The 12736-nt window shown below is 53.3% G+C and overlaps 1 protein-coding gene across 5 annotated transcripts in view; it reads right to left on the bottom strand.

The window, feature by feature from the left end:
• MYO1F (myosin IF) overlaps positions 1 to 10482 on the bottom strand; it is a 52546-nt gene extending 42064 nt beyond the window's left edge. For 3 of the 5 annotated variants that reach the window (XM_053582434.1, XM_053582433.1, XM_053582432.1), the window contains exon 1: positions 4698 to 5263. Coding sequence is in view for 3 of the 5 variants with exons in the window: in XM_053582432.1 (XP_053438407.1) it covers positions 4698 to 4700 (3 nt within the window). In the remaining 2 variants the exon portion in view is untranslated. Of the gene's footprint in view, positions 1 to 4697; positions 5264 to 9019; positions 9180 to 9260; positions 9438 to 9633; positions 9839 to 10358 lie in introns of those variants that run through there. The other 2 variants (XM_053582430.1, XM_053582431.1) reach the window with 2 other exon arrangements.
• Positions 10483 to 12736: the final 2254 nt, after the last annotated feature.

Below are 12736 nucleotides of genomic sequence, written 5' to 3'. Positions count from 1 at the left end.
CTTTGAAACAGAGAATCTAGGTCCAAGTGAGGCTGGAAGAATGGGACAACCTAGGGCACATGGGGGTCAGGTCATCACCCCAGGAGTCTCTCTCTCCTTTTTTTTAAAGACAAAGTCTCACTATGTCACCCTGGGTAGAGTGCTATGGCGTCACAGCTCACAGCAACCTCAAACTCTTGGGCTTAAGTGATTCTCTTGCCTCAGCCTCCCAAGTAGGTGGGACTACAGGTGCCCTCCACAACACCCGGCTGTTTTTTTTTGTTGTTGCAATTGTCATTGTTGTTTAGCTGGCCCAGACTGGGTTCAAACCCACCAGCCTTGTGTATGTGGCTGGCGCCATAACCACTGTACTACAGGTGCCACTCAGGAGTATCTTGTAGGAGGAGGAGAGGTTATGGTTCAGGTGTCTGTGAACAGTGTGACCTTACGACCTTTACTGGTTTACAAAGACCTTTCAGACTTTGGGTTGTATGGTGTCTAACCTCACTGCCTCAGTTTCCTCATCTGGAAAACGGGAACGGCAGACCTCACAGGGCTGCTGTGCCAATTTAGTGAGACAAAAGTTTTGAAGCATAAGCTTGATCTGGCCAGTCCCATTGGCCCAGGTCCCAGGGCCAGGAGGAAGGGCTGGACAATTATCTTCAACCATTTTAGGTTCTCTGCTCCCAGTGGGCAGTGAAGAGCAAGTGCCACAGACTGGAGAGAGCGACAAAATAGCCACTTCCTTCCTTTCAAGGGTCCAGCGAGCTGTGGTTGCCAGCAGGAGATGTGAATCTACTGCAGCTCCCAGCTCCTGCCCTGGTCCCCTGAAGTTTGCTCCCAGCTCAGTGGGGTTCTGAGGCCACACCTTGCATCTCTGCACTGTGCAAACAATATTTTTGTCTCCAAAGACTTGTAGGGTCTTCCCCTCTTTGGGAGCTAAGTTTCTTTTTTTTTTTTTTTTTTGAGACAAAGTCTAACTAGCTGGGTGTTGTGGCGGGCGCCTATAGTCCCAGCTACTCGGGAGGCTGAGGCAAAAGAATCACCTAAGCCCAAGAGCTGGAGGTTGCTGTGAGCTATGATGCCATAGCACTCTGCCAGGGGTGACAAAGTGTGACTCTGTCTCTAAAAAAAAAACAAAACAACAAACAAAACAAAGAGACATGTTGCTCTCGGTAGAGTGCTATGGAGTCACAGCTCACAGCAACCTCAAACTCTTGGGCTTAAGCCATTCTCTTGCCTCAGCCTCCCAAGTAGCTGGGACTACAGGCGCCCACCACAATGCCCGGCTATTTTTTGGTTATAGTTGTCATTGTTGTTTTGGCAGGCCTGGGCTGGATTTGAACCCGCCAGCTCAGGTGTATGTGGCTGGTGCCCTAGCCACTGAACTACTGGAGCTGAGCTGGGACTCAGTTTCTTTATGGACTTGGCTAGAGGCCATTATCCAACATGTCTTTTGGAGCTTTTTCTCTAGTCACTGGAGATTGCCAGCCATTAGTCATTACCTCCTCAAATCTCCCATACCAAGGCTGGAGCTGGGGAACCCCAATTTTGCTCCTTCTGCTTGTTAGGGAAGAGCCTCTGGGATGAGATGATGGTAGACCAGTCCCTAAGGCAGAAATCTGCTTCTCCCTGATACACTGCTTTCCACATCCTTTGTGGTTGATGGACTGCAGGTCTTATGAGTCTTGGCCTTTTCCAAGACTCATTGGATCATGCAGCCACATCCCTATTTTCCCTGCTTTGTGATCATACCTTAAAAACAATCACCAAGACCCTGTTGTTACCATCATCACGAACTGAGGGCAAACGTTGCCATTTCACCCTCTCCCCCAGTCCTCCTCAAAGCCAAACAAACTTGTAGCAATCTCAATGCCAGTACCACCAGCCAACACCAGACAGGGACCTCGACCAATTCTACCATCATCTTCCTTTAAGATCACCCACTATCATCACCACCACACCAACCCATAATAACCAACCACCATCAACAATGCTAGGTCTGTCTGGGGTGGTGGCGCACGTCAGTAACCCTAGCACTCTGGGTGGTCACAGTGAGTGGATTGCCTGAACTCAGGAGTTCTAGACCAGCCTGAGCAAGAGCAAGACCCTGTCTTTAAAAATAGCTGGGTATGGGCGGCACCTGTGGCTCAGATGGTAAGGCGCCGGCCCCATATACCGAGGGCGGCGGGTTCAAACCCGGCCCCGGCTGAACTGCAACCAAAAAATAGCTGGGTGTTGTGGCGGGCGCCTGTAGTCCCAGCTGCTCGGGAGGCTGAGGCAAGAGAATCACTTAAACCCAGGAGTTGGAGGTTGCTGTGAGCTGTGTGATGCCATGGCACTCTACCGAGGGCCATAAAGTGAGACTCTGTCTCCACAAAAAAAAAAAAAATAGCTGGGTATTGTGGTGGGTGCCTGTAGTCCCATCTACTTGGGAGGCTGAGGCAAGAGGATCGCTTGAGCCCAAGAGCTTGAGGTTGCTGTGAGCAATGATGCCACAGTACTCTACCAAGGGCAACAAAGTGAGACTCTGTCTCAAAGAAAAAAAAAAAGCCCCCAAACAAAGAAAAAACAATACTAAGCCCAGTACAGCGGCTCAGGCAGGAGGATTGCTTAAGGTCAGGAGTTTGAGACTAGCTTGGACAACATAGCAAGACCCCATCTCTAAGAGAATAGAAAAATTAGCTGGGGGTGGTTGTGTGCACCTGTAGTCCCAGCCACTGGGAAGGCAGAGGCAGGAGAATCACTTGAGCCTAGGAGTTTGAGGTTGCACTGAGCTATGATCCTGCCACTGCACTCTAGCCTAGACCACTGAGCAAGATGCTATCTCAGACCCCCATCAACAAGTACATACAGCTGACTACCATTAGCAACCTCATTAAGCAGTACTCATTTACCATAGCCTGTTCAAAAACCAACACTGAATTGATACCACTATTACCAATCGATATTGCCAGAAATAATTAACTACCAACAGTAAATGAACACTACTACGAACGCCACCCAACTCCAAATAACAGCAACCATCAATTGCCACTGTAACACTGGTCAGTCACCAAGTATCCCTGACATTTCCACCTGAAAACGACCAACCATCAATGACTAGTATTAAATGCCAGCCGTCAACAAAGACCACCACCAGTACCACCACCAGCCTACCCACAAGAGCATTGTCACCACCAATGTGCAACGACCAACTGCAATGGCCACCAACCATCACAATCAGCGACACCAACAACCCAACAATAACCACTCACAGCAACCTCTCTGCAGTAACCAATAATGTCACCTCCACCCATCTCCATCACTAAATCCAGTTGGCTTGGTAATGGCAGCTACCACATATCAAGTGAATGTTGCCTGCTCTGTAAAGGACTTGACAAACAATGTGTTATTGAATCCTCCAACAGTTTTCCTGGCATCCACCACAACACCTCAGACAGAGGCACTGCCTCTTAGATGGGCTCCACTCCTCTTCTCTACCATCCTTTTAGGGGTGTTTTTTTCCCTGCAGACACTGTCAGCCAAGCAACCTGTTGACTAAGCATTTCGCAGGGCTTCCTTAGGGAGGGGTTGCTTTTCTCTAAAGTAGCAAATCTCTTCCTGTGTTCTTTTGATCAAAATCTGCTCATCTGAGCTGCTGAGCCTCTCTGGTTGGACTTGGAAGAGTTTCCCAGCCCAAGTGCAGCTTCAGCTGTGTTTTGGTGATGAATCGCCTAGAAGAGTCTTTGGCCGAGGAGACCTTATTTATTGCAGACTTCTTGCAAGTGTGAGATGTTCTCTTTGATTAACACAAACTCTGCCTGTCACCCCACCTCCCTGTCTGTGCCCCAGTCTGCTGTAACGGCCAAGAATGCTACAATTGTCCCTGTCCCAGGCGTGCGCTCTCATCCTCGTTGACAGAATGATGAGAAATGAAAGCTGAAGTGGTTTGCGGATGCATGAAGCTGCGGGGTGTTGCCAGCCCTGCCTGTAAACTCCTTGTGCATGCTATGATACTGCTGGGTCTAGACCTAGAATTGTGACAATCTCCCTCATCTTGTCACCAACAGACCTCAAGCTCAACAGGTAGCAACACCTCTGGCTGCAGTATTTCCGCTGCCATCTTCGCATGGACGATTACCAGGGATGACACTCAGCCTCACCCTCTCCCACTTTTGCGATTACTGCAGCCAAACCACCTATCACCCACACAGGCAGATTGTCACTGCCCCTACTGCCTGTTAGACATAGCTTCCTCTCCCAGCTGTGGATGCAGAATAGCTGAACTCACAGACCCTCTGATGTTCCAACCAAAACACCCCTGAACAACAACTTCCATATCTAGATTGACTCCCAAATATGCTGTCTGTCAGAGAGGCCCAGAGAGGGGAAGTGACTTGCCCAAGGTCACACAGGGAGATGAGGCACTCATCTGGGTCTCCTAAGCCCCATCTCTGCAGGTTCTTTGTAATTCTGCCAGGGCCACCTTTTATCGTCTAGTCACTGCTCCATCCTTGGTCACCATCAACACCCTACCATCCTCTCTGCTTGGTCCCTGGTAAGGGATGCTGGGGGCATCTGAGCTGCACTGAGGGACCCCCCAACAAGGGTCCTCCACCCTCTTCTCCTTTACCCTACCTTCTGATGGTGGTTTTCAGGGCATGTCCACCTGGCTGGTGCCCTGCATCCTTGCACTTCTTCCAGAACTCACCTTGAAAGGACTCCCAAGGACTTACCATGGTGAGAGTTGGTGTCTGGGGTCCTGGGGTAGAGGAACACCTAATGGAATCGTGACAGGGTGTAGCTTCAGGAGGCTCGTGGGGGCAGCTCAGGCATGGCCATGCTCTTGCTCCTTAACCCGACTCCTGGCTTTAGTTCCTCTTACAACAGCCCCCTCTCACTTCCTTTGGCGGGAGGGGCCGCGCCCCAAGGGGGAGGGAAGCTGGCTTTGGGGGCAGGGAGAGGGTGGGGAGAGAGCCTGGGGCTCTGAGCCTCAGGGGAGAGGTCAAAGATTGATGGCAGCCACTCCCAGACCCTACAAGGCCCCTTCCCCAACTCCTTGGAAACAAGGGCTGCAGCAAAGAGGACTCATATCAGCTGGCTGCAGGACTAACCATCTCTCTTCAGTGCCATCCAGGATGCATGTGGGCTGCCCAGTGTCCAAAACCAGGGAAGTACCACTAAAGATATGTCTCTTCTGGGCAGCCCTGGGCAAACTCCCTCTTCCAGCGCTGCCTTGCTGCTGGACCTACCTCCAGAACAACCCTTGAGATCCAAGTATGACTGTGTGTGTTTGTGTCGGGGGAGTGGAGGGAACCAGGGGCTGGGTGCACCTTTCAGGTCCCTGGCTTTGGATGTCGAGTCTGCATCTAACAACCCCAGCTCTACTACTTCCTGGATGACTTGGTCTCCCTGTTTTCTCTTAGTAAAATGGGAACTACAGACCTCCCAGCACTGTCAGACACACAGAGTACCTATTCCGTGTCCTGATCTTTGGGAGACCAGCAGAAAACACAAGTTACCTCCTGAAATGGAGTAAATGGCAGTTTCAAAAGATTGTCACCTTCCCACCCACCTGGCTGAGACAGAACCTAACCCTGGTAGAGTCTATCTTTGGTCTGGACCTGAGGATGGGGGTGATACACACTCATCCTTCTCCCAGAGGCCGTCTAGACACTGTGCTCAGTAGTGATGACAACCAGGATGGAAGAAGCCTGTCTCTCCTTGAATCTCCTGGGTGGGGGAAAGGGGCGGGGTTAACTACTCCAATTGTGCAATTGACATGCTTGGTGTATGCAAACCTCAGCAACTTCTCCAGGCATGAAGAGTGACTAAATAGGTAGCAGGACCCCATCTTGTAGGTGGCCTCAGGGTGGGCTTCTTGGAGGAGGCACTGTTTGTGTGCTGACATTGAAGAGTAAGTTAGAGTTGACTAAGTGAAGAGGGGCAGGGAGGGAGGCGAGGAGATCTAGAGCCATTGAGGAACTTTAAGGAGGCCCGTGTAGGTGGAGTGTGAAGAGCGACAGGTTATGGGAGGGCCATGGTGGCCAGGATGGCAGGTGCCAGTGTGGCTTTGAGAACCTCCATGAGAGGCTGTACTTTTGTCCTAAAATCCCTGGGCTCTTGTCTGCATTGTTAAGTCTCCCTTCTTGGTTCAGCGCCTGTGGCTCAAGCCGCTAAGGCGCCAGTCACATGCACCTGAGCTGGCGGGTTTGAATACAGCCCAGGCCTGCCAAACAACAATGATGGCTGCAACCAAAAAATAGCTGGGCATTACGGCAGGCGCCTATAGTCCCAGCTACTTGGGAGGTGGAGGCAGGAGAATCGCTTGAGCTCAGGAGTTGGAGGTTGCTGTGAGCTGTGATGCTACAGCACTCTACCCAGGGTGACAGCTTGAGGCTCTGTCTCAAAAATAAAATAAAATAAAATAAAATAAAAGTCTCCCTTCTCACTGCTGGGTACGACCTGTGAACTGTGGCTCCTCTCCCAAGCCTGGGCAGGGACTACTGGAGACAGACACACTGACACACACACAGGCACACACTTGCACGTGGAAGTCTACACAAGACAGAGTTTTATTCATGGAGGGCTTCCTGGTGAGGGTTGCGTGGACCCCAGGGCAGGGCCTGTAGCACCATGAGGAGGGGTGGCCTGGATGTTGGGGACCCCCTGGGGCAGGCAGGGCAGAAGTTGGGGTGGACTTCCCCCTGGTCAGGTCATGGGGAGAATGTCAGGGAGGTGGTGCTAAGTCCTCTCCCCCATAGCAGACATAGATACCCTCAGCTCAGAGTTGGGGGTTAGGGCAGTGCTGGGGGTCAGGGCACTGGCAGGCCCCTGCCCCACCCCCACTCTTCACAGTACATAATACGATCCAGGGGTGGGGGACAAGTGTTCAGGACTCCCTAAGGGTGGATGCAAAGAGCAGTTGTCCCCTCCTCAGACCCACCCTGGAGGGGGTCAGACTATGTGAAGGGGGAGGACCGGCTGAAAAGGGGCCCTTGGAGTAGTTAGCCCTGCCCTTTTCTCCAAGGGCCCGGCAGGGGTTCCCAATAAATAACCTCCATCTCACTCTGTACTCCCAGCTCCCGCTGGGCTGGGCCCCCCTCCAGCCAGCTGCAGGGATAGGGGAGGGGAAGGGAGGAGCGGGACCCCCTCCCTTTCCATTCTCCACCCCAGCCAGCGCCGGTTGTGGCTCCGGGTGCCGCGCACCCCCTAGTGGCCCTGGCAGGTTTTGCAGCACATCTGGCGGAAGTAGGCTCGGCTGCAGAATTGAAATTTGAGCACCAGGGGGCAGTAGGCGACCTTGTTCACATCCTTGCACTCTGGGGGTGGGGAGGCGGGAGAAGGGGAGAAATCAGGTCTGTACCGCCCTCCCCGCAGGGATCACTTACTGGACAGTGATTTTGCCACTGTGTGTCTCAGTTTCTTCAACTGTCAAAGCGGGCTTATAACAGTACCTATGTTATTAGGCTGTTTAGAGGATTTAGTGCAGGGTGGGGAGGCAACACTGACACATTTTAATGTAGAAAAGCGTTCCTTTTCTGCTGATTCTTTTTTTTTTTTTTTAATTGAGACAGAATCTTACCCTGTTGCTCAGGCTAGAGTGCTGTGCTCAGCCTAACTCACAGCAACTTCAAACTCCTGGGTTCAGGTGACCCTCCTGTTTCAGACTCCTGAGTAGCTGGAAATACAGGTGCCCACTGCAATGCTCAGCTAATTTTTCTATTGTTAGTAGAGACAGGGTCTCACTCTTGCTGAGGATGGTCTCCAACTCCTGAACTGAAGTGATCTGCCTCTGTCTCCCAGAGTGTAGGATTACAGGCGTGAGCCATCCAGTGTACCTGGCCACCACTGATCCTTTTGAAACCACCCGGGATAGAATGGGAGAGAATTTCCATTTTGGGCTGTAAGCCTTTCTCCTTTACTTTTCTTATTTTTGGAGACAGAGTCTTGCTCTGTGGCTCAGGCTGGAGTGCAGTGGCATGATTGTAATTCAATGCAGCCTCAAACTCCTGGGCTCAAGGGATTCTCCGCCCTTGGCCTCCCACAGTGCTGGGATCATAGGCATGAACCACTGTGGCCAGACTCATATGGATTATTTTATTCCAGATACCTACTGGGGCACCTCCTCAGTGAACATATTATTTTCCCACCTTGACAGATAAGGAAATGGAGGCACAGAATTGGAAAATGAACCAATTTGGGTCCAGTGCCCACAGTAAGGAATCTATTTCTCTTTATCAAAAATAAATTTACGTAGATAGAAAAGAAAAGGGTGTACATATAGCAGTGGTTCTCAAGGGAAGGTGATTTTGACCCCCAGGGGACATTGGGCTATGTCTGGAGACATTTTTGGCTGTCACAACTGGGGGAAGGCTGCTACTGGCACCTAGTGGGTAGAGGCCAGGAGGCTTCTCAACAGACATGAAGCACATGACAAAGAATCATCTGGACTCAAACGTCAATAGTGCCTGAGGCTGAAAAACTGATTTTTTTTTTTTTTTTTGAGACAAAGCCTCAAGCTGTGGCCCTGGGTAGAGTGCCGTGGCATCACAGCTCACAGCAACCTCCAACTCCTGGCTTAAGTATTTCTCTTGCCTCAGCCTCCCAGGTAGCTGGGATTACAGGCGCCCACCACAATGCCGGACTATTTTTTTGGTTGTAGTTGTCATGGTTGTTTGGCAGGCCGGGGCTGGATTTGAACCTGCCAGCTCAGGTGTGTGTGGCTGGTGCCTTAGCCGCTTGAGCTACAGGCGCCAAGCCTGAAAAACTGATTTAAAAGAAAAAATATTCATATTCAGCAAATAATGCTACAGGTAGAGATGAACGGAGCAAAGGTCAAGGAAGTGATTGGGGAAATGACTCAAATTTGGTCACCCTGAAGGGTCAGGTGCCTAAAAACGATTACGGGGAGAAGATGTGAAGGATGGCCTGATGGAAGCAGGACAAGGCAGTTCAAGATGCTCTTGAAGTAACAGCCAGGACCCAAGTGCTGCCGTGGCTTCCTCTAGCCAGGGGAAGGGCCCTCCTGGTGCGCCCGGGTCGGGCGCCCACCTACCTTCAGGGCCGTCTCCAGGGGGAGCGCTGTCACACTTGGCTTCACACTGCTGTGTGGCGGGCGGCCGCAGGGCCTCGGTGCACTCCTGCGACGGCTGGCCAGTGTGGCTAGTGCAGAGCACAGAGCGCTGCTGCTGCCCGACGCCGCACGGCGCAGAGCACTGCGGAGACAAGCCACTGAGGCGCCGCCCCTGCCCCACCCCTGTCGCCCTCTGTTGTCCTCCCAGGGCTTGTCCGCCTACCTCGCCCCACTCGCCCGCCACCCAGCGGGCTGGTGGGCAGCGGCGCAAGTTGCAGCGCATGGTGGCAGGTGGCTTGGCTGCCGGCGGGCAGTGTGCTGGGGGCAGCGTGGCACGGTGGTCCGAGCTCTTGCAGAGGACCACGCGGTGGCGGAGGCCTGGCCCGCAGCTTGGGGTGCACTGCGGTTGGGGGGCGTTTCATGCTTAGTGGATGGGCAAGGTGCTAGCCCAGTGGGAGGGGTGGAGGGGGGTCAGTTAACATCGACAGTGCAGGAGAGGCGCTTTGGTGGGCACTCCACAGGCTGTTGTCCCAGCTTCTGCCCCTCTCTGCAAAGGGCGTGGGTTGTGCGTGAGCGGGAAGTAAGGGGTGGCTCACCTCAGACCAGTCAAGGGCCGCCCACTCAGGAGGACAGGCGGGGCCCTGGCAGGCCTCCAGCACCGGTGGGCGCGGCTGCGAGCATGCACTGTCGTCCAGCGCCTTCTCCTCAGCCGCTGACACGCGGCGCAGGCACACCACAGACCGGCTCCGCACGCCCGCATCACAGCTGCGGCTGCAGCGTGACCAGTTCCCTACAACCCAGCTGTGGGAGGTACGGCGGGAGGGGGGGGAGGCAGGGGGCGGGTCTGAGACAGAGAATGAGAGCAGAGGGTCCCGCTCCCAGGGCTGGAGAAAGTAGGTTACCCCCACCTTCCCACCAGTCAGCATCATAGGGAACCTGACACTGGGCTAGGTGGCTCTTGCCTTAGGCAGAAAGTACCCCTCCCCCCCACCCAGTCACACTTGGAGCATCACTGCCCTGCGCCCAGATCCAGGGCAGAGGCAGGAGGTGCATCACCCTAAGGATAGACAAATCCTTGGACAATCAGCTTGTCTAGGGAGCATCATCATTTTGTCATTGTGACCCAGGGCCATCCAACTTGACCCCTACCCTGGACAACATTATTACCCTGACTCCCATTAGTCCTATGGCACTATCATCTGGGCACTCTGGTGCCCCCTTCCCCTGCAACCCACCTGCTCTCCATCCCTGGAGCACTCACCAACCCCAGGGGGCATTCTCATCCTACCCTGAGCAATGCTGCCCCCTGATGGGCACTCACTCTGGTGGGCAAGGCTCTGTGTTGCAGGCCCGCTGCCTCTTGGGCAGCTTGCTGTGGGCACTGCAGTGGTGGGGGGCCACGGCTGAGCTGTCCAGCTGGTTGCGGCACTCCACTGCCTGCACCTGGCTACCTGGAGGAGGGTGAGAGGCCCACTCAGCTCTGCCTGGCCCAGAGAATTTCAGCCCTGCTACCCAGTGCCCGGTGTGCTCCAGCCCAGTCTCACCGCCAGCACACTGGGCTGAGCACTTGGTCCAGGGTGCATACTGCCAGGAGTAGGGGGGCAGAGCATCACGGGTGATGGGTGCGTTGAATCGGTAGCGGAGGGCAGGCAGCTCGGTCTGGGCCAGCACCTGGGTGTGTGGAGGACAGAGGTAGCAGGTCACATGGAGCTTGCATTCCAAAGGAGCTAATGTTCTGGGCACCTTACCATCCCCAGCCCAGGTCTGCTTGGGACCATGCTGTTACCATGACAATGAGAGAGGCATTAATGGGTCCCAGGGCTTCTAGGCTCTGAGCCTGGTCTGGCCCCTGTCGCAGCTGAAAGGTAGTCCCGGCCAGGGGCAGGCGGTGGGGCTGGGGGGTCCCAGGTAGCCCCTCCAGGAGCAGGGATTCCTGGTCTCCCTTCAGAGCTTATGGGATGCAACAGCACAGGAGTCAGAACTCTAGTCACACTGACTCTCCCACTCCCCACACCCCTCACTCCCCTGTCGGCTCACCCAAGTAACTGAGGGAGAGATTCAGGTCCTGGATGAAAATATGGACAGAGCCTTTGGGGATCCAGACGACGTCCTCATACCCTGAACAGTGGAGCTCAGATGTCACCCAATTGCATGTACCCCACACCCCATGATAACAGCTAACTGTTACTTCCCTAAGTACATAGAGGACCATCTCACCATATCCCTCTCCACCCCAGTTACATAGATGTACCAGCATCCCCATTTTACAGATGACAAAACTGAGGCTCAGAGAAGCTAAGCAACTTGCCCAGGTCTTACAGCTAGGGAGTGGTTGGACTGGGATTTGAAGCCAAACTTTGCCAACTTTTTAAACACTAAAATGGTCTCCCCCAATTCCCCAGGTCCCCAAACAGGTGGTGGGGCTTGGGGATCCCAGGAAGTCCCTCTAGCAGCAAGCAAACAAGTAAGCAGCAGGACTGGGCCTTGGACAGAGGAGAAAAGGCATCACAGGCCTTTTCACCTTGCCCTTGGCTCCTGCTTTGTGGAGCATTATCACCCTGACTTCCATAAGCCGGAGAGAATCTACATAGGGTGACAAGGCAGTTTTAGCAGGCGGTGTTGGGTTTGCAGCAGGCTCCACCACTGACTACTTGGTCCTGGGCACCTGTGAACCCTCCATCCATGCCCACCTATACCCTGCCGCAAGTCCTGGTTTATCTGGCTGGACACCCACATTTTCCCTTTTGTTCTCAATGCCCAGGTCACTGTGTTCCATTCCAGTCAACCTCCTACTCCCATGGCAGGGGTCAGTTGGTTCTGTGGAACCTCATGTGTCCCTAGGTCCCAGGACTCCTAATCTTTATCTGCTCAGCTCTCTCTCTTTGACCTACTAGACATCTCTTAAGCTTCTCGAGCTCCATGTGTGTCAACCTTTACTGTTCCCCCTAACAGTCCCCCTCTTGGGGACAGCCCCAATGGTTACCCACCCATCCAGTGGTCATCCTGATGTTGGTTCAGACCCTTTCTTCCCCCACCTATACCCCAAATATGTGACTGGCTATGGCCTGTCATCCTGGCTTCTAAATTGGGTTCAATTCCACTTTTTTTTTTGATCTTCACTGGTTCTTCCTGAGTCTGGGTCACCCCATTGTCTCATTCCTGATGCTATTGGCCAGACTGCCTGTTACAAAACCCCAATGGGTCCCTGCCTGGGGAATTAAAGTCACACTCTGCAACCTGCTGCTGGTGCCTGTGAGTGGGCAACCCAACCATCCTGCCTCACCTAGACACTCTCTCCTTCAGTCCAAGCTGGGAATGGTGCTTCCTGTCCAAATATCCTCTCCCCTAGTAAGCCTTTTCCTGCTAGCACAGAGTTGTCCGGTCCCTGAGGATCACAGACCACTTCCCTGTCCCTGGCTGCAGTGATAACAGTTAACCATTACTGTGCTCTGGGCATAGAGGGAAATCTCACCGCATCCCTCTCCACCCTTGTGACAGACATATTACTATCCCCATTTTACAGATGAAAAAACTGAGTCTCAGAAAAGCCCAACAACTTGTCCAGGAAGAGTGGTCCCTTCTCAGACTAGGCATGAGGCCCCCATGATGGCAACAGGAAAGATCTGGGTCCTCAACTCCCAAGACACTCTTAATTGCCAAGGTTTAGGCACTAGAGTGCAAGCCTGTCACCAGGGCCCA

This window comes from Nycticebus coucang, chromosome 3, assembly GCF_027406575.1.
Source record: "Nycticebus coucang isolate mNycCou1 chromosome 3, mNycCou1.pri, whole genome shotgun sequence".
NCBI classification, from domain to species: domain Eukaryota; kingdom Metazoa; phylum Chordata; class Mammalia; order Primates; family Lorisidae; genus Nycticebus; species Nycticebus coucang.
The sequence above is the reverse complement of the archived record's forward strand: the minus strand, read 5'-3'. Positions and strand labels throughout refer to the sequence as shown.